We start from the raw sequence: 22,652 nt of genomic DNA on the forward strand, positions 1-22,652 counted from the left end.
GATAGTGGGAAAATTCCTTCTGGAATTTTTTATATTATCCAGCTAATTCTCTTACAGAGCATCCGTGAGGTTGACATTTCCCCGCTCTTGTTGTCGTGGTAACATTTGCCATTGAAATGGTAGCTGTGAGATGCAGAGTGAGGGTTAATGCAGGAAACAGGATGAGTCTAAGTAATTCAGTTTACATGTGATTGTGGTTTGAGCAAGGAGCCAGAAGTCAAAGGGCCTGACTGGGGACCTGACCCTACTGCCTCTAGTCTCACAGGTCTGGTGGGGCATGAGGGGAGAGCAGACAGACTGAGAACCAAGAAGCCTCTTCTGGTTCGAGCAATTAACCAGCTGTGTGATGCTGGTGAAGGTTCTGGGCCTCTGGGCCTCATTTTCTTCCCTGTAAAATGAGGAAATAGAATTCTCAGTCCAGAGTAGAGGGGAGAAGATCTGGAAAAGTTCATTGTTGTGAACTGCCAAGCATCTCAGACTTTTTTTCAGAGGAAATGCAAAGATCAAACAGCTGCTTTAAGTTGGGAAGAGGTTTGGTCACTGTATTAGCCTAGATTGAACTGGTCTTTTTGGTTCACTTGAATTAGGCTGCAGAGGAGTAAGTCAATCACAGACTTTGCCATCAGACAGACCCTGGCTGTGCGGTTGTGAGCTCAGCACAACGTCTGAAGAAGAGCATCAACTCTAGAGTCAGGACATGTTTGCTACTCTTGGCTCAAGCGGTTACTGGCTGGATAAGTTACTTAGCCTCCATGTGCCTTGGTTTCCTCATCACAACTGTAACAATAATAATGTGGTTGTGAGGATGTCAGTGACTAACACATGCAAAGAACCTTGCACAGTGCACAGTGCCCATGAAGGACTCAGTCCATGTGAGCAGTTATCAATACCGTTTCCACGGGCTATAGAAAGTCTGGTGTCTGTAGCTTGTCCTTCCTGCTGTCTCAATCTAGCTACTCATGGCAGCTCAGTGTAGGAATCTGCTTTTATTGTGATTTCCAGGGAAACACTGACAGATTTTGCCCCTTTCCTCCACTATTCACTTGCTTTCACTTGAACCATGAGGGAAAAGTCTTGTACTCGGGCTAAGCCTCCGTGGTTACTACGCTACCTTGCCCTCATGGGACCTATTTCTGTGTATATAGTTCAATGCAAGGGCAAAGGGCACAGTGATTGGACAGGTGAATTACACCAGTCTGATGACAGGAGTTGTCAGAGAGCGTAGATGGTGCATGCACGACCTTTCTTTGATGATTATGGCACTTCATTGGAGTTGTTTGTGCTTAGGGGACTCATCAAAGAAATCTCTCAATTTTTACCATATCTAAACTGTTGAATAAAAACAAGAGTAATTTAGAGTCGTTATATCATTTAAATTTAAAATATATAATTTTTATTTTTAAAATATTATTATTTCAAAGGTAATGTTTCATAAAATTTAAAAATCATATCTAGTCATTTGTCCTTTTGATCTCACATGAGGCAGAATAAATGTCTTAAACTTGTAAGTGGTATGAAAGTTATCTTCAGAGGGTTACTGCTGGGTAGGATTAATCTATTAAATAAAATCTACAACCTAAAAATCCATTTTTCAATTATAAGGGGAAAAGTCAGTGAGTCAATTGTGAGTGATCTGTTTTGACTAAGATATGATGAATTGGGGGAGGGGTGTGAGAGTAGACTCATCTTCCCCAAATGAAGCTGATAGGGGTGGATCTACTGCGTAAGAAATTGGTTGCAATGGGAAAGGAGGGAGCAAGAAAAATGAGAAGAACAGTTGTTTTCTCTAATTATTTTTGTGGAAAGCAGTGATATGATTTGGCATAGCTTTTGTTTTCTCTAGTCTATGAACTGGGTATTTAAAATCCAGATTTTGTTTCAATCAAATCTTGAATAATTTGGCAACTTATCTCCAAATTCTGACAAACTTCAGGATACAGCCTACTTCTTGAGTAATTTGTTGCAAACTTGAAAATGAGAAGTGTTTGAGGTTGAGCAGGCCACAGAAAACTGAGTCAACTCTCCAGAGGTGGAGGATTAAACTGAGGCTAAATTTTTGTGTTTTATTAATCCTCTGGTAGTAATTCTTTATTGACTGTACTTTTTGATGGTGAATCTGCCCTTTTCTGACATTCAGTGGAACAGTAAATTAAAATATACAATTGAATGTTGCTCAGCCCAGAAACATGTTAAATGAGGTAATCAACATGAGAAATATTTGTCTATATGAGTCTTAATTTTAACCACATTATATTTATAGCAGAGACAGGGATCATTCCACTCCATCTGCTCATTTTTACCATGGCTTCCCCATGGTCACACACCAGGTCTCTGGGCTGGGGGGTTGTAGGACCTGGATTCTCACCTAAGCTCTGACACCCACATGCTGTGTGACCTTGGATAAACTAATTTAGTAAAGTAATGAAATTGAAAAATATTAAACCACTTTGTATGTTGAAAATGTTCTGTTAATCTCTTTTCCCTTATGTATGTGAGAATTTTTGTTAGCCCTTTAATACTGTTTTATTTTTAAGTTGATAAACTTGCTTTTAAAATTCAAATCTGATTAAGATTTACAGCATTTAAGTTGGTCAGAAAAAAGAAAAATTTATTTGTGAGTTTCTAAAGCCTAATCCCAGGACATATATTAACCAATGAAGGATAAGTAGGCATTTATGGGTCAAAAAGTCATGGCTAGTGGTTGTACATTCTCTCATTATATATTTTAAATCTTTAACCTTTTGTGAAGTTAAAAATAATACTTGAGGCTGCTTGTGTCATAACTTCTATTTGAAACATATTTCATCCTATTTATAATGTCTATATAATAAATAATTCAAAAATTTTAAAAATAGTATTAACATTTGTAAAATATGTATGAATAGGTTTTTGGGAATCTTTTCCTCAAGCAGTTGAATAACACCCCTTCCCCCAATTCATTATTGGTTCCCAGTTCCTGCTTATCAGATCCAAACCGTGTAAGCACGCCTCACGGTGCACCCACTAATATATTCTTATAGAGCATGTGCATTCTGCCTGTGTGAAATTATTCCATATATCTATCCCCCACGACTGTTTCCAAAAAGACAAAAAGTATCATTTCTCGAGAAAAGAAGTGATTTCTTTTTATGAAACAATGGATTTACAAAACGTATCTTTAAGACAATTCTTGAAATCATTTTTAAGTGAGCACAATGTATTTTAAATGTGTCAAGTAAGACTAATTATATTTTGCCCCACCTTTTTCACCCCTAGTGTCTTTAATAGATTAGAGATATAAAGAAAACTTTTACTGTGAATGTTAACTTTTATATTTTCTGTCTTTATTCAGGTTTTTCCCCCCCAAATTATTTAAAGCAAAGGACGCTTAGTCTAACTGTGTTGGTCTTTTTTCAATTTTTGACAGGAGAAGAAATTGACAGCTTTGCTTAGCAATATTGTTTGAGTTAAAATGTTATTCACTCCAACTGTATAACCCTTTTTATAACCAAGTGTCTGCTGTGGGATAGCTTGTACTTTTACATAGAAAAAGCATTTTGATCATTCATCTATTTAACTCAAAGTGTGGGATATCATCATTCTGAAATATACTTAATACCATACAGAGTAATGGTTTGAAGGTTAATTTTACTTTTTTTTGGTTTTTTTTTTTGAGGAAGATTAGCCCTGAGTTAACATCTGTTGTCATTCTTCCTCTTTTTTTCTGAGGAAGATGGCCCCTGGGCTAACATCCGTGCCCATCTTCCTCTGGTTTATATGCGATGCTGCCACAGCATGGTTTGATAAGTGGTGCATAGGTCCGCGCCCAGGATCTGAACCTGTGAACCCCAGGCCACCGAAGTGGAGCGCTTGAACTTAACTGCTACGCCACCAGGCTGGCCCCTAATTTTACGTTTTGTTTATAGTAATTATTCAATTTGAGATATATAGAGAAAAATGACAAGAGGAAATTAGTTTCATGTTTCGGAAAGTGTCCTCACTTAAGACCTGGGAAAAGGCTGGTCCCAGTTTTGTCACAAATAAGTTGTGGGACTTCAGGAGGCCACTGGCCTCTCGGGCTCTGCTCCTCACCTCTCAGTGGCGGTGAAGGATGGAACGCAAGAGCGTGGACCACTAGGGAAATCATTTCCAGTTTACAGAGAAATTGAAATCAGAATGTACCAGCTGGGAAAATTCAGTTTTTATTTAAAATTTAAAATTGATAGGAAGTCATAATCTGACTTTTAAGGGAAGACTTTACCCTCACTTGGCAGATTAACCATAATAAGAACCCTGTTCAGATGGTGGTCACTGTTTCATGCAAAACAAGGAGAAATAAACATATAATAAGTTCAAACTAAATCAAAGGTAAAACGTGATGAAATTATTAGAGTGAAAAAATGAGCCATTTCAAAACTTTTTACTTGGTTGTTCGCTTTCAAGTACCATTTTACAGCGAATGTCCTGCTCACTGAAATTATAGTGCAGGTCACTTTTTGTTTAAAAGCTGGGTAGTCTGTAAGAAGAATGATCATAAAGATACAACCACAAAGCATCTCAGTTTTGTTGGTTTCTGTTCTGTTGATCATTAACTCTAGTATAGACAAGGCTATGGTGGGCTCAGCTTCCCAAATTGATTTCCAAAGCTGGTTCTGTGTTTACACTAGGAATTTTTGTGTGTGTGTGAGAAAGATCGGCCCTGAGCTAACATCTGCCAATCCTCCTCTTTTTGCTGAGGAAGACTGACCCTGGGCCAACATCCACACCCATCTTCCTCTACTTTATATGGGATGCCGCCACAGCATGGCTTGACAAGCGGTGCGTCGGTGCACGCCGGGGATCCAAACCGGCGAACCCTGGGCCGTTGCAGTGGAGCGTGCACACTTAACTGCTTGTGCCACCGGGCCGGCCCCGAAATTTTTTCTTCTAAATATGTTGACATGTTCAGCCTGTGAGCAGAGATATGGGTTGATGCTACATGGTTCATTTTGAACTCATATCGAGATTAATTAAAGACTTAGCATGTAATATCGGTCATTTGCCTGGTGCCCAGTAGATGGGCTTACTTAATTTTACAAGTTATTGACATTTGTATGTCATTTGCATATGAAACTCTATGATATTATTTAACATCCTTTTTTCTCTCCTAGATTTCCAGGTCCTCCGCCTGTCCAAAGTACAGCACCCTCCTACGTACCATATTCATCCTCTATACAATCGTCTTATCCAAGTCCTGTGTCCACTTCGTCTGTCACCCAGCTGGGCAATCAGCTCAATGCTATGCACATCAACAGCTATGGTAACAGTCTCATTACTAGTGTTCATTGACTGCCTTGTGTCATGAGTATTTTTAATGAGAAAGGTTTTCTTCATTTTCAAAATAGACATAACTCTAGCACTCCATATTGAAGTAATTTTTTGGATATTTTTATATAAATCCTGTGTATTATGTATGGCTATAATTGATTTTTTTTCCTGATCATGCTGCCATTTACTTCAAGTAATTGAAGGACTCTCAGAATACCTTATGTTCAATATTAGAACAATAAGAAACAAAAAATGCTGACTTCACAAATAAACATTAGAACAGTGAAACTATTTCAAGAAATATGAGGGTCGTTTTAACTTTGTGTTGTTTATTATGGGGCCCTAAAATAAAAAATATAATTCTCATTGTTTCACAGTGCAGTGTATTCTGTATTTAGATCATGGGAAGAATGGAAGCTCAGATGTCCTGAGGCGAAAAGAATAACAGGAGAGAAAACAGTTACAGTGCTGAGATTTACATCAATAGAAAGGCTGTACATTCTAGAAGCCTTAGGAGTCTCCACTGTAGTAACAGTGTAGTCAACCATTTGTCTCGATGAAGTATGTATCCATTACTTATAGTTAGTTTTTTAGAAGTATCAGTAAAAAACCCCTGGAATATTTCCCATCTTTTACTGATTTCAAAATTGGTAAGTCTCCAAGCAGCAACTCAATTTCACATAATCAGAGAAAGGAAAATTAATCTGGTTTTACAACTATTTCCAATATGATTGATTGGAAAGCATATTACTGGCCCATCCCTTCTCCCTGGTTATTTCTACGTAGTTCTGAAATCCTTATATATTTGTTGAACTTATACATTCAATAAATTATTTGCATCTTGTACTTGAATTCGATCAAGTCAAAATTTTCTTCTGTATGATTTTCTATTGTACCAGATACAATTCCTTAAATAATAGCATGTAATCATGGAAAGTTAATGCAACTGAGTTAAAATTTATCCTACTAATTTTCTTACTATAATTATAAATATTGCTTTTACTCTTTTTAAATTCTCCAGTTAAAATGCCCCAAATAGCATTTGTGATCCTCTGGCAAAAAAAGCGATTTGTAAGGGTGCCTTCTTGCTTTGTATCAGGAAAGTGAGTGTCTCTGTTTGTGCTTTGTAGAAGTTAGCTGAGAAATGTGGCTTTTATGTCGGCTGGTCTTCTTTCTCGCACAGGTTCGGGCATGGCTCCCCCCAGCCAGGGGCCCCCTGGTCCTCCGTCAGCGCCATCATTCCAGGGTCCTCCACGACCTCCACAGCCATCCGTTTTGCAGCCTGGATCTCAGGTTCTCCCACCACCGCCCACTGCACTAAACGGCCCTGCTGCCTCCCCCTTGCCTCCGTCAACGCAAAGGCAGGACGGGCTCCCTGGGCCTGCTCCTCCGAATGCCCAGTACCAGCCCCCGCCTCTTCCAGGACAGAACCTGGGCGCTGGATATCCTCCACAGCAGGGTAAGGTGGGCGGGGCTCAGAAGAAGGCCCTGGGTTACCTAGGGGTACACTTCTTTGGAAGTCAGCTTTGTTCCTATGTTACTAGGCATCCATCACTTACTTTTTTTTTTGTAGCTACATGGTTTTTTTTTTCCCCCTTTTTCTCCCCAAAGCCCCAGCAGATAGTTGTATGTCACAGTTGCACATCCCTCTAGTTGCTGCATGTGGGACACCACCTCAGCATGGCTGGTCAAGCGGTGCGTTGGTGCGCGCCGGGATCCCAACCCAGGCCGCCAGTAGCAGAGCGCGCCCACCCAACTGCTAAGCCACAGGGCCACGTCAGTCACTTACTTTTAAGGAAGGATAGTTTTTGAATAGTGTGGCAAGTGCAAAGAAAAGGGGAACTGCAGATGTTCACACCTAACTCCCTGCCTTATTTAAAGAGATGAAAAATGCAACATACTTGACAGAACAGCATGATATTGTCAGTGAGCCCTACCTCTGGGATTTGGGGTTATGCTCATTTCTTTTTAAAATTTTTTTCAAGCAGCTAACTATGGCCCCCAGATGGCAGGCGCGCAGCTCTCCTACCCTGGAGGCTTTCCTGGAGGTCCTGCACAGATGGCTGGTCCACCACAGCCCCCGAAAAAGCTGGATCCTGACTCTATCCCCAGCCCAGTAAGTGCTCTTCTCACTCCCACAGTCTCCCTCGTAAAGGACCATTCTTCATTCATTGTGCTCAGAAACTCTTCAGTGTGTTGGCATCTATCCTGTCCCTTATTGTCGAAGCACAATGCCCATCACATAGAGAAGGCTGCCTTCCTTCTATATATGTGTGGGGGCGGGGAGGGTGGGTTATGGCATGCTGGGGGTCTCCATGAGAGAAACAGCCCATGTAGATTTTTTTGGTATCATGAAAAGTTGACAGTGTCTAATTTGATGTTTATATTGGCACATGTTAGCAGTATTTATCGATGTTTAATGAGTAATTCGTAGGAAGAGTATATAAACGTGCTATTTTAAATAACTAAAGGACCCTTTACAATAAGGGTAAGATGCCCATAGAGAGTGAAAGTATAAAGTATTTTACATTTTGGATATTAAAAAACAAAAATTGTTTTATGTAAAATTAGAGCTATAACTTAATTCTTCTCCACCCAGGGGGTTTTCTTTGGAGGATTACTCTTTAGTAACTGTATCAGTCAGCTTTTATTAGGTTAGTCTGCATAACAAACAGTCCCCAACTTTGCTTACAACCATAGAGATTTACTTATCTTTTAGGGTTACATGTAGGCTGCAGAAGCTGCAGTGTGGCTGTAAGTGCAGCTCCATATGCCGTTGTCATTCTAGAATCCAGGGTGAAGGGGCACCTCATATTGGGGTCATGTTATTCTCATGAGAAAGGGAGAAAAGGAAGAGAACTGGCCAAAGGTGCAATAGGTCGTAAAGTTTCCACTCAGATGGGTATCTGTCACAACCACTCACGTGCCCTTGGCCAAAGCAAGTCATAGGGCAAAGCCCAGTGTCGATGGGGTGGGATGTATACTCCTCTTTCAGGAGAAACTGCAGGTCTTGTGGCAACGAGCAGGATGTAAAGTCCTTTTGGAATAATGATGGAATTGACATGGTTAACTCTGGTCTTTGAAGTGGTTCTATAATGAGTAGAAAAAGTTAGATAGACTAAGGAGCAAAAGAGTGACTATGTTAGCTAACTCTTGCTGCGTAGCAAACCACCACCAAACTTAGTAACTTACAACCACTATTTACTAATGCTCCTGAGTCAATAGGTCGTCCTGGCAGTTCTGCTGATCTTGGCCGGGCTCACCTGATTTGGGCTGGGCTTGCTTGTACATCTGGGGTCAGCTGGAGTCTTAGCTGAGCCTGAATGGTCTAGGATGGTGTATTAGTTTCCTGTGGCTGCTGTAACCAATTACCACAAACTGGATGACTTAAAACAACAAAAGTTTATTCTCTTACAGGTCTGGAGGCCAGAAGTCTGAAATCAATGTGTTGGCAGGGCTGTGCTCCCTCTAGAGGCTCTAGGGGAGAATCTGTTCCTTGTCTCTTCTAGCTTCTGGTGGCTCCAGGCATTCCTTGGCTTGTGGCCACATCACTCCAATCTCTGCCTCTGTCATCACATTGCCTCCTCTTCTCTGTGTCTTCTCCTCTGGACATCCATCTCAAAACTCCCTTTGCCTCTCTCTTAACAAGGTTACATGTGATCCCATTCCAGGCCCACCCAGATAATTCAAGATAAGCACCTTCTCTCAAGATCCTTAATTTAATCAATTCTTTTGCTGTATGAAGTAATAGTCCCAGGTTTCAGGGATGAGGACATGAATATATTTTGAGGGAGGGGTCACAATTGAGCCCACTGCAGATGGTGTTGTTCATGTGTCTGGTTATTTGGTACCGAACTGTTAGCTGGAGATGATTGGGCCATGTCACTGAGCAGGCTAGCCTGGGTTTGTTCACTTGGCAGTGGCAAAGATCCAAGAGGAACAGAAGGAATATGCAAGGCCTCTTGAAGTCTTGGCTTGGAACTGGCTCATTGCCACTTCTTTAATATTCTCTCAAAGCAAGTCACAAGACCACCCCAGAGTCAAGGGGTAGAAAAATGTATTCTGCCTCTTGATGGGAGGAGCTGCAAAGTCCTTAGAAAGGGCACAGATACGGGGAGAGGTGGAGGATTTGGGCTATTTTTGTAATCTACCACTTATTCTATATTTGTTTGAATATAAACTTGAAGATTTGTGATAAAGTGTCTGATTCTATAACATATTAGAGATTGTTTTAATAACTCTTAATACCTTTATTGATAATCATGGTACCAGCCATTACTTTCATGGTTTAATATTATTTCATTATTCCAGGTAAAGAAATATCATATACAGTCATGTGTCAGTTAATGATGGGGATATGTTCTGAGAAACGTGTCATTAGGTGATTTCATCATTGTGCAAACATCGTAGAGAGTACTTATGCAAACCTAGATGGTATAGCCTACTACACACCTAGGCTACATGGTACTAATCTTATGGGACCACCATCATATATGTGGTCTGTCATTGAGCAGAATGTCATTATGTGGCACATGACTGTATTTACATTGAGTTCATTCTTACTTCTTGTTTCTCTGCTTATATATAACATCAACAGACTCTCTGGGTCATTCTAATTCATTTTCTGAAGTTTTTAGCTCCAAGTTCACTGTTAATCTCCCCAGTACTATTTCTGTTACAATTATTGACAATTTTACTCTCCATCTATAAAACATTTCATTTCCCTGCCTCTCAATTCTTGATCGTCTTTGCTTCCAATGTTCTTTTCATTTACCCCACCTCAGTTCTCCGTAGTCCTACCATAGATCCTGTCATTACCAATTACGGTACACCTTCAAAATCTCGGTTGAAAGCATCCCATTCTCCAACCACTGCCTCCTATCTTTTTATCTCATTCCCTTTAGGACTCAAACACCAATAATAATTCACCCACCAGCACTTACAACCTACCACTTTGTCTCTGACTCGCATTGCCTTCATCTTTTCACTTTTCTTATGCAGCTTAGATTATGAGATCCATGATTATAAATCTGTCCCTTACGTCCTCTAGCCTCAACTTCTTTGCCACTCTCCCTCCACTGAATTCATCTAGACAAATCCCATCTGTTGTTAAACCAAGTGCCCACCTATTCCATGCCTGTACCTCAGATGCTGAATGTGACTTGAGAAAAATGCACACCATGCTGACTGGTCTCACCTTCAATTCATAACCACTAAACTAAGGTGAACCTGTAGTCATGTAATTCTAAAACCTAGCTGCATGGAAGAATCACTGGTGGAGCTTTTAAAAATACCATTGCCTTGCTCCCACCTGCCAATTTGATTTAATTGCACTAGGATATGATCTGGACATTGGGATTTTTCAGAGCTCCCCTGCTGATTCTAATGTGTAGCAAATTTGAAGGCCATCACCCAACTCCACTGACTTTCTTGTTTTCCTGGGTAACTATCATTTCATCTCCCTTCAAACTCCTAACACTGCCTTCCCCTTTCTGACTCTTTAATGATAATCTTGCTTCTTATTTCACTGAGAGAATAGAAGCAATCCAAAGAGAACCCCTGCATGCTCCACTACCACATCTCCCTGCATCTGTGCCCGTTTATCTCCCTTTCCTCCTGTCACTGTGGATAAGCTTGTGCATACTCCTAACCAAGGCCATCACCTCCACTTGTGCCCTAGATCCCATCCTTATGGCCTCCCAAGAACAGTCCTCCAGCAAATGTCCTCTGTATTAGTCAGAGTTCTCCAAGGAAACAGAACCAATAGGATGAATGAGTATATATAGAGAGAGATATCTTAAGAAATTGGCTCACTCAGTTGTGGGGACTGGCAAGTCTGAAATATGCAGGGCAGGCCGGCAGGCTAGAGACACAGAAAACAGTTGATTTTGCAGCTCAAGTTCAAAGGCATCTGGAGACAGAATTCCCTCTTCCTCGGGGGTCCCTCCGTCTTTTTCTCTTAAGGACTTCAAATGATTGGATGAGGCCCACCCACACTATGGAGGGTAATCTGCTTTACTCAAAGTCTACTGATTAAATGTGAATCACAATTTAAAAAAATACCTTCCCAGCAACATCTAGACTAGTATTTGACCCAAAACTAGAAACCATGGCCTAGCGAAGTTGACACATAAAATTAACCATCACATCTGCTCTCTCCTGCATCATCTATACTTATTTGAAGATAAACTTCAATTTTCCTCTGTCTAGATCATTCTCATCAGAATATAAACATCCTGTAATACCTCTCCTCATTAATAAAAGAAGCCTCCCTTGGCCCTTCCCCAAATCTGTATCCAGTTTCCTCCCCGTTTGTTGGCTATCTTTTATAGCAAGAAATCTCCAGAAGAGTTGCCTATACCTGCTGTCTTCAGTTCATCTCCTCCCATTCCCTCCTGAACTATTTCAGTTTAGACCTCATCACCACAACCCCGCTAATACCAGGCTTGTCCAGGTCACCAGCAACCTCCTATTACCAATCTAATGGTCAATTCTCACATCTCATCTTTCTCAACATATCAGCAGCAATTTGACACCTGTTCATTCCATCCTCCTTGAAACACTTTTTATTTGGTTTCTGAGACACCACCACTCGTTTACATCTCTGCTTACCTCACTGGTGCCTCTTTCTAGTTTTCTTTGTTGGTTTCACCTCGTCTCTCTGACTTTCTGGTGTTAGAAGTGTCCCAAAGCTTAATATGTGGACCCGGCCCTTTCTCCATCCACATTTACTCTCTAGGTCAGCACTACTCAAAGTGTGCTCCCAGGACGGCACCATCAACGTCAGCTGGCAGCTTATTAGAAATTCATCTTCTCAGGCTCTAACCCAGACCTATATGTCAGAATCTCTAAGGTGGGGGCCCTGGACTCTGTTTTAACAAGCTCTCCAGATGATTCTGAGGCACACTTAGAAGCATTGCTTTAAATGAGAATGCAGATATTCCTAGTCAAGACTTTTTCCCTGAAATCCACATTCCAACCCCGTTCTTCCAGTTCCTCAGGCCAAACGACTTGGAGTCCTCCTTGCTTCTGTCTTCCTTGCATGTCTCACATTGAGTCCTTTAGCTCGTTCTATTGGTCCTGGTCCTGCTCTGTGTGCTCCTCCTGGTCCAAGCCTTTACCATCTATCCACCTGGATTATTGTAAGAGCCTCCTAACTGGTCTCCCCGCTCCTTCAGTCTGCACATAGCAGCCAGGATGATCCATTCAAATTCTAAGTCAGATCATGTTGTGGCTCAGAATAAAACCCTCCAATACTCCTCGAGTTAAAAACCAAAGTGCTTACAACAAGCTGCAAGAACCTACATTATCTGCCACCCCCAGTTCCCCCATGCCTCCCACTGCATGCACACATGGGTGTCTCTGACCTGGTCTCTTCCTCCTCTTCTCCATCACTACCTTCAGCCACATCAGCCTCCTTGTTATTCCTCAAACACGCCGAGCATACTGCTGCCTCACGGCCTTTGCATTTGGTCTGTCTTCTGCCTAGATTCTCTTCCCCTGGACGTATGCAGGGCATGGCTCATTTCCTCATTTCCTTCACGTCCTCATTGCTCATCCCCCATCTCTTTGGCACCCCTATCCATATCATTCCATACCCACAGCACTTATTACTACCCGACGTAGCATGCATCTGACTTGTACATTTGTTTACTTATCGCCTATCTTCCATACTAGAATGTCAGCTCCATGAGGTCAAGGACTTGGTTTTGTTCACTACTGTGTCTCCAGCACCTAGAACAGGGCCCGGTACATAGTATGCATTCACATCTTTGTTGAATGAATGAATGTATGTTAACAACAAAAGCAATAAGCCTATTGCTGTGATTCATCCAAGACCCTTAAAATACATACATACAAATCAGTCTAGTGTTATTTTTATCATACAAGTAATGAAATAGCAGTGCCAGAGGGAGCCTGTTTATGTTCCTATTACCAAAGCAACATGCTTTTGCTAACTAAATAAATTCTTCTTTCTGCAAAGAAAGATGTAAAATCATGTTTACTGAGCTCCTGTTACCTGCCAGTCCTGAGCTAAGTGCTCACAACAACCCTTTTGGATGGTGGTGTTATCCACATTTTGAAATTGAGGAAACTAGTGTCTCCATCAAAACCCTTCCTCACTCTCTGTCTGTATTTGCAGAAGTTGAGCCCTTCCTAGTCCCCTCTTTCCCTCACCACCCAAAGTTCAAACAATTCTGCCTTAAGCAGCTCGCCTTAGATGTGCACACATCTTCTTACCTTGTTTCTCGCTTATTATTCTTGTTCATTTATCTCAAGAGAATCATTCTTTTCTTCTCTTTCCTGATTCTATTTTATGAACCCAGAATACTCTATGCATAGCAGATAAGTGTGAAAGTAATTCTAGTGGCACGTCTTCTGAGGGAAAAAGAAATCTATACATGTTGATGTAGCTTTGGCATTCTCAGGAGTCACTGTCATCAAATCGAAACCCTTTAAAAAAGTACTGAATCGCAGTCGAGTGTCAGTTGAAGTCTCTGTGTATTGTTTAATCTCTAAGCTTGTTTTTCGAGAACATGCATTTGAAGCAAATTAGAAAAACTAATAAATTTTTAAAAATTACTAGAACTTATCATATTTCCTACTCTCTTTGTAGTATTCCAACCAAGATATGGATTAATTTAGAAAGGTAGTTACCACGTATGACATTGTTTCTTTGGAGGCGGTGCTTTGTAAGTTGCAAACGGCTAATTTAAAAATAAACTTTTTGGAAATATAGTCTATTTGAACACTGGGAACTCTCTAGGTTCAATATACAGATTATCATGGCTTTACCTCACTTTTGTATTTGACACTTCATTGGTTGAAATGATTACAATTAATGTCGATATAAAAACGACTCCAATTTTGAATGAACCAGATTAACCTTGTGGTTGCAATATAGAATGTGATTATAGTGTTTTGATTTTTCCGTTTGCTTCTTGTCTCTGCCCATGGTAGCTTTTAGTCTCGTCTGTGTCCACAGTAGTTATGTTTGGAGTATATTATATATCCTTAATTTAATAAGAATTCAAGTCCTGTGAAATTAGAAAGACAGAAATATGTAGATTGAAAGGCAGGCTAAGGATATCCCTGATATGCCGTAAAATCAATGATATCGGTGCCAGCTTGGGCCTGGATTGGGTGAGATGGGAGGGGAAATGGAGACAGTAACATCTCAGAGTTTGGGGAAGACGATTTTTATGTTATTAATAGTTTCTTTAGGAATATAAAAAACTGCATATCCTCTAACGCTATGTATTCCAGTCTGCCACTCTTCTCATTTCTCCCTTTTTTCCCTCGTTTTACTCCCTTCTTTTCACTCCTTTGTCTCTCTTCTCTTTTATTCTATGACAAAAGAAGTGAGGGCTGGGAGAAGATAAAGAGGAAGAGGAAGTAATTATTAGGATTCCTTCTTGTTTTCTCTTTAACTCTGTCCTACTAGATTTTGCTCATTTTTCTCATCCCTTGACACTTACAACAGAAAGACAAATTTTTTTAATCTCTATATTGTTCATCAATAAATGTTTTAGTAGAGAAATATGTTTCCGCATTAGACGACAAAACTTAGGAACTTTTGTTCCTTCTGATTTCCGTACAACAGGCAAAACCCACATGGGACCACTTTATATTATTTGTTTCTTATGTCTCAAGGAACAGGAGTGCGGTGGGGGGAACTTGAAAGGCAAATGGAAGATCAAGAGGGATTTGAGGAGAAAAGTTAAGGCTTTTTTAGATTATATATTGTAGTCATCTGAATTTTGTGATTTTTAGCCTTTTAGAGTTTTCTTTAACTGCAGAAAGCATTTTCTTCAGAAAAGTTATTTTAAGTTTCTTTTCCTACCAGAATCTTTTTTTTAAAATGCTTATCTATGGTCCCAATAAACAAAGTGAATAAAAATAAAGTTCTCTGAACGGTCAGGGTCGGAGCCCAGAGTATTACAGAATAGAATTAGAAACTACTGATCTGAAATTGTGAAAGTGAACAACAGTGGAACTGAAGGCATGGGAGGTTCTCACTGAGGGTTTCATCTGAAATGAACTGAAAGGTTTTAGAAAATGCCTATTTTCGTGTGTGTGTATGAGTAATGAGAGGGCGGGAGGGGGAGAATGTTGGAAAGAGTCTTAATTTTGACTTGTTCTTGATATCTTATCAGATTCAGGTGATCGAGAATGACAGAGCCACCAGAGGGGGACAAGTTTATGCCACCAACACCAGAGGCCAGGTCCCTCCGCTGGTCACCACAGACTGTGTGATACAAGACCAAGGTATTTATTTTCAGTAATATTTTTGCTTGAGGTTTTAAAATTTCTCACCATTTTTTTAAAGCAAATACACTGACCCTCTTCAATAATGCCGTCACTGCCTGGGAGCCTCTTTATAGCTGATGATGGGGACCAATTCACCAATCACTCAAGTACCGAGAAGGTACTATCAACGGAATTCTAGTCTCTGCTGTAGAAGTCGAGAGAGTGTCTGGTGAGATATAGTGCAATTTATCAGTTTAAGAAAAGTCTCTAATTTATGGGTTATGTTAGTTCATGCCCTCCTTTGGTTTAATTTCTTTACTACGTTGGAGACCGGGCAGGACAGCACGGGCAGAGCAGTAGGGGTTGAGCACTTGAGAAGTCAGCACACCTGGTTCCAGCTGCAACGATATTGTTTTCATCAGGTCCTTTAACATTGGGTTCTGTTTGCTCACTTTTCAACTGGGATGAGGAAAGGCTGGGCTTTCTCCCTGCTGACTCCGTCCTGTGTGTGCGGTCAGTTTAATGTATCTGTCCTTGTGCGGGTTTGATCTTTCTGGATAATATTTTATTGTTTCTGGCAAGTTAAAATACCGCCTGATGAAATCTGAAGTCTCAGAATCTGAATATACCATTTTAATGGGTCGTGTCCTCGATCCTAGAAGTATAACATCGGTATACAGGGGAGCATTTTATCTCATCTCAGAGTTATCAAGCCAGCCACATTCTAACTGGGGATGCCCTCCTTAGTCCATCGTCTGTGCTGCCTTCAGCGCTGTCCTTATAGAGCGGCAGCACGGGGAGGCAGAAAGAGCTTTGACTGGGAGCCTTGCACACCCACCTGCACGGGAATCCAGGCTCCCTTCCTTACTGCCCGCGTGAGCTGTGCTCATCTCACCCCTCTGAACCTCAGTGTCGCCTCTGTAAAATGTGAGGACTAAGACTTGCCCTGTAGGGCCAATGTAAGGATGAGAGGTGACTCTGCGTGTGTGTGTTCATGTAAGTCTGCTCATGTGTATGCAGGGGGCTTGACATGTAGAAGGGTTTAATATCAATTACAGATGATGTTATTGTTTTAGATATTAATATTAAAACACAATTCAGATTACTTTACTTCCTATTCTAAAAATAATTTTGTCCCCCATTACTTACAGAATCCATTCAGGCTTGTTAGATGAGTTCCCATTTGTAAAGCACTTAGGACCTGGTATATGATAGGTTGGAGCTACATGAAATTGCTGATTTTTTTCCTATCACGTTGACCTACAAAAATGGCAATTTCGTTTCAACCTAATAGTGTTACATAAGTGCTTTTAATACATATTTATTCATTTAGTATTTTAAATAAATATGAAAGAGTGTTTGAGGCTCTTTACAACCTAAAGAACGTTCCTGACCAGCCTCATCTCCTACTCGTTTCCCCCTTTACGTCTGCCTCAGCCATCCCGCGCTCATCCTTCCCCTCGTGCCTCTGATTCTCACTTTCTGCTGTTTTCTCTGCAACAGACTATGGACTGTTTCCTGTTCACCATGTCCCTAGAAACTCACCTGGTATCTAGAACATAATGGTTGCCCAGTAAATATTTATTGAACAAGTGTACTTGGAGTATATAACTCTCACCCGTTTACGTGGGAAATTCTTAGTTCTTCCCAACTCAAGTTAAATTTTTTCCTTGAAATCTGTAATTTCTTCCCCCACAGTGCTTCATATACACTTGCATTATAGCCTCTATCCCGTTAGATTTTACTGTGGTTTGAGTCTGTCTCTCCCACAAGACTGTGAGCTGCCTGGGAGCAAGGTCCCACTTGTTCATTCATTCATTCGTTCTCTCATGCATGCGTTCAGCAAACACCTATTCAGCACCCATGAGTTTTGTGGTTTATATTTATAAGTACTTGCTATGCATTAAGACAATCTTCTCAACACTTTATGTGGATTAATTCATTTAATCTGCCCTGTAGCTTTATGAGACAGGTGTTAATATCATCCTCATTACATAGAGTATGAAACTGAAGGACAGAATGCTTAGGAACTTACCCAAGATGCATAGCCAGTGGGAAGCAAAGCTAGAATTTGAACCTCGGCATTCTGATGCTAGAATCCGTGTTCTTAACCAATCACCTACTGCTTCTATTCAGAAATAAAAGACAAGGTTCTATTTTTAAATGAGTACACAATCTGGCAGGGAAAAAGATAACTAAATATTAATACAGTGTGATAAATGTTATAGAAGGATAAAAAGCGTATTGCCTTGGGAACCTAATGTGAAGTAACTAACCAGATAACTTACCCAGCCTGTCCTGCTAGAGTGGGAACAACTAAGCTGAGTCTTGCATGAGCACGTGTAAACCACAAGAAAGGTGGGGAGATTGAGAGAGGAAAAGGGTTGCCAGGCAGAGGAGATGCAATGCTCTAAAGCATGGCAGCAGGAGAGGATGTACGTGTTAAGGAACAGCATGTGCAGAGTTCTTTGTGATTTTTGTTTTGTTTTCTTTTTGAACTTACAGGTGATTTTTTTTATTGTGGTTAAGTACACATAAAATAATATTTGCCATTATAGCCATTTTTAAGTGTACAATTCAGTGGCATTAATTAGATTCAGGATGTTGTGCAACCATCATTATTGTCCATTTCAAGAACTATTTCATCATCCTACACTGAAACTCTATACCCATTAAACAGTAAGTCCCCATTATTCCACCCCACCGAGGCCCTGGTATCCTCTATTCTACTTTCTGTCTCTATGAATTTGCCTGTTCTAGGTACCTCATATAAGTGGAATCATACAATATTTGTCCTTTTGTGTCTGGCTTATTTCACTTCGCATAATACTTTCAAGGTTCATCCATGTTGTAGCATGAATTAAAATTTCATTCTTTCTTAAGGCTGAATAATATTCACTTTTATGTATATACATTTTGTTTATCCGTTCATCTATTGGACATTTGGGTTGTTTCCACCTTTGGCTATAATGAATAGCCTTAGCAGCCCTGTGGCTGCTATGAACAATGGTGTACAAGTATCTGTTTGAGTCCCTGCTTTCAGTTCCTTTGGTCTATACCTAGAAGTGGAATTGCTGGATCCTACAGCACTTGTAAGGAAAGAGTACAAAGGAAGGAGTAGGAAGAGAAGGAAGGACTAGCGAGGTGGCAGGGTCCAGATCATTATCATCTCTCCTTAGCCTGCAGCTCAGGCTGCCCCTGGCAAGAAGAGAGAGCTGCCCTGGCATGGAGCCCTGAAGTTGGCCCAGTAATACTCCTTTGCTGTGAAGCCTCGCCATCTGGCCTGGCTTATTGCCTAATACTCTACTAGTAAATTTTTTAGAATGTAGCCCAAGGATCTCAGACATGTGCAGAAATTCACAGACATGGGTAGAATATAGAGCCAGAAGGAACCTTGGGCTTCATTTGCTCAGCTCTCCCACTTTACAGATGTAAGGCCCAGGGAGGTTAAGTGACTTGCCCAAAGCCACACAGCTGGTTAGTCGTGGAACCAATAAAGAAAAGCACCTACTTTACAAGTGTTATTCTTTTGCCTTTGGCTGCAGGATCTAAGTTAAGACTCAACTTGTCCCTTGGTTCTGTGCTTCTGTCCATCCTACAAGACCCTGGTCAGGCACTGCAGCCTTTGTGTGGTCACCTCTGATCCACATGGTAGGCTCCTTGCCTCCCTTGGGCCACTCTTAATCGATTTACTCTTCTGTGATACTTACCACGCTATGTTGCAATTATCTGTTTTTATTATCACTCTTTCCTCCTAGACCTTGAAGCCAGAGGCTTCACTCTTTTCTGTCTCTAAGCCCCTAGCATGGGGCTTAGCTTCATAAAGTTTGTTGGATGAATAGTCTATTGAATGTTTTTCAGTCACATTATCCCATAATGTTCTTTATTAAACACCTCAAATAATTTTGAATCTTAATTACTGAGATTGCTAAATTATCTTCCATAGCCATATCTTTCATATCTCACTTTTGCATTCCTGTTTATAAAAACAAATTCTCAATTCCTTTTTTAAAATTTTATCCTTTGTGTACTTATCTTCCTGAAACAAAAGTTTATTTAATCACCCTCAGAGCTCATTCATATGCATATTTCACTGTAAAAAAAAAGTTTAAAGACAACAAATACTTGACTTCAATATATTATTGGTAGTTTTAACTACTAAAAATTGAGTACAATGAAAAATTAAAATATTCCCAAATTCTTTTTTCACAAGTCTGTATAAAATTGTGTGATGATAATGAGGAAGATTTTGTCTAAGTTACATGAAATAAACAGTAATAGGGGTCCAAGCATATTCACCTCTATTACCTAATATTTCTTTTTCTTTTATTCCTGCTGCCAAAACTCTTGTTTTGCCCTGTGTTTGTATTCCCCTGGACTCTAACAGCAGTGGCCCAGTCTTCCTATCTCTAATCTTTTCCTGCTCCCAGAAGCTATCTGTTACATTCTGGGTAGTTTAATTTTCTTCAAGTATTTATTTGATCATCTTGCCCTTGCTAAAAAAAAATGTCCCATCGTTGCCCATGGACAGACAGGATTGGTCTTAACTCCTTATCCAGAATTCACGGCTTTCATGACCTGGACCCAACTTGTCTGGGATACAGTAGAGGATTGTGAGAGGTTCTAGTGCCACTTTTGTCATTTACTAACCCCTTGACCTTTGGCAAGTCACTTAACCTCCAGTGTCTCAGTTTTCTCCTCTGTAAAATGGGGTCCTAAGGATATCAATCTCCTGGGGCGATAGTGAGACTAAAATGAGTTTACTTGTAACGATCTTAGAATGATGCCTGACACATTGGCAATTACTGTTATGATTAGTATCCTTGTTGTTGGTACCACGTTTCTTCCTTCTCTCAGACCTTCAGGGGCAGAGCCCAAAACTGGATCAGCCTGCAGTCTTGTTAATTTTTTTTTTTAAGTTTTTTTTTTTTTTTTTAGATTTTATTTATTTATTTTTTTCCCCCCAAAGCCCCAGTAGATAGCTGTATGTCATAGCTGCACATCCTTCTAGCTGCTGTATGTGGGACGCGGCCTCAGCATGGCTGAGGAAGCGGTGCGTCGCTGCGCGCCTGGGATCCGAACCCGGGTTGCCAGCAGCGGAGCGCACGCACTTAACCACTAAGCCACGGGGCCGGTCCTGCAGTCTTGTTAATTTCTTGGACACACTGTTTTGTTTCTATTTGAAGTGGTTGCCATGACGTAAAAATCAGAATATTTTATGTAAAAATCCAGATTTCTAGCTGGTCCTATAAAAAACATAAACTTTGGCAATAATAGGTTGAAGGTGAGAAGAAGCAGCTCCGCTTTCTTAGGTCCAACCTTCCACTTACTCCGGGCCCGCCTGTGCAGCAGAACCCGGGCAGAGAGAGGCTCACAGCCACACGGCAGCGTCTGTTTAAACCCAGAACCCTGAGCTTCCCAGCACACTGTGCTTCCCCAGTCCTCTCACTTTTCCACTCTCCCTCGTCACTGTTGCACCCTCTCCTGGAAGCCAGAACACCTTCTCTCCCATCCTTTCTTTCAGCTGCTCTTTTGCACGATCAGAAGAGAGCTTCCAGGGAGTCTCCCCATCACATCAAGCCCCTGCTGTCGTGTGCCCCTGCTTTTACTCATAAGGAGCGACCTGTACTCTGGCCAAAAGCCAGCCTCTCCTGCTGTGCTCCACTCAAGTGTATTGCTGCCATAAGTTTCCCCTCATTCTCATATATCATCAGTATTTCTCTGTTTACATGATTTTCCCCATCTTTTTAAAAAAGCCTTCTCCTCTCTTAAAAAATACAAATGTTCTGGGGGCTGTCTCGAGTGGTGTACTGGTTAAGTTTGGTGTGCTCCGCTTTGGCGGCCTGGGTTCGGTTCCTGGGTGTGGACTTACACCGCTGGTCAGCGGCCATGCTGTGGTGGCGACCGACATACAAAACAGAGGAGGATTGGCACGGATGTTAGCTCAGGGCAAATCTTCCTCAGCAAACAAAAACAAAAAACAAAAAACAAAAAATAAAACAAAAGAAAACCCCACAAATGTTTTCTTGATCCACTTCCCTTACCAGCTACCCTTCTTTTCTTTAATCCCCTCCACAACAGAACTTGAAAGGATTATTGACAATTCCTCCCCTTCCGTTCTCTCTTAAACTCACTCTCAGCAGGCTGACTCCCACCTGCCCTGCCCATTCCACCAAAATTCTCTCTTCCTCCAGCACATTAGGCACTCCTTGTTTTTATCCCTCTCAGTCCTTTAGCTGGTTTCCCTTTTCCCTCTGACTTCTTTATGTTAGAGGACCCAGGGCGCAGTCCTCGGTCGCCTTCTTTTTTCTGGCCACAATGTTTCCCTTGGTTGTTTTAATCTAGTTTTGTGGCTTCAAATACCATCTATATGCTAAGAACTCCCAAATGTGTATCTCCAACCCAGCTTTGAGCTCAATGCCCAGACTCACATATCAAATTGTCTACTCAGCATTACTGTTTGATTGCATAATACATTTCCCAAATTGCACGTGTCGAAAGTCAGATTCCGGATCTCTGCCCACACACCCATTAAAAAACCCCTTCCCTTCCTGCAGCCTTTCTATTTTCATTTTATGGCAGCGTCATGCTTCTGGTTCCTCAGGACGAAGACTTTGGAGTCGTTCCCTGACCTTTTCTTTCTTTCACACCTCCCATCTCCACACCTCACACATCATGCCCATCAACAAGTAGGTCAAAATATGTCCAGAATCTGGCCACCTGTCAACACCTCTACTGCTATCAGGCTGGTCCCTGCCAGCACCATTTCTCACCTGGTTGCTGCACAGCCTCCACGCTGGTCTCCCTGGTTCTCCTCCTCCCCATTACAGTCCATTCTCAAAACCACAGGCAGTGAACCTAAGTCGGATCATGACACTCTTCTGCTTAAAGCCCAGCAGTGGCTCCCCATTTCACTTGGAATAAAAAGCAAAGGGTTTCAAGTGATTTCAAGCGTCTACCTGATCTGGCCTCTGTTGCTTCTCTGAACCCCTTGCCAACCGCTGGACCTACATGTGCTCCATTCCAGCCACACAGACCTTCGGCCCTCCCCCTACCAGGCGAGGCCCACCCTTCTCCAAATACCTGCCTGGGTAAATCCCTTGCCTCCTTGGAGT

General features: G+C 41.2%; 1 protein-coding gene across 2 annotated transcripts in view; it reads left to right on the top strand.

Annotated features, from left to right (window-relative positions):
* SEC24D (SEC24 homolog D, COPII component) overlaps positions 1-22,652 on the top strand; it is a 102,143-nt gene that overhangs the window by 12,191 nt on the left and 67,300 nt on the right. The window contains exons 4-7 of one of the 2 annotated variants that reach the window (XM_087437686.1): positions 5,130-5,278; positions 6,470-6,745; positions 7,272-7,402; positions 15,444-15,555. In XM_087437686.1, the coding sequence (XP_087293812.1) occupies positions 5,130-5,278; positions 6,470-6,745; positions 7,272-7,402; positions 15,444-15,555 (668 nt within the window). The remainder of the gene's footprint in view (positions 1-5,129; positions 5,279-6,469; positions 6,746-7,271; positions 7,403-15,443; positions 15,556-22,652) is intronic. The other variant, XM_014784554.2, reaches the window with a different exon arrangement.

Source organism: Ceratotherium simum, chromosome 12, assembly GCF_057802395.1.
Source record: "Ceratotherium simum simum isolate JZ-2026a chromosome 12, ASM5780239v1, whole genome shotgun sequence".
Taxonomy (NCBI): domain Eukaryota; kingdom Metazoa; phylum Chordata; class Mammalia; order Perissodactyla; family Rhinocerotidae; genus Ceratotherium; species Ceratotherium simum.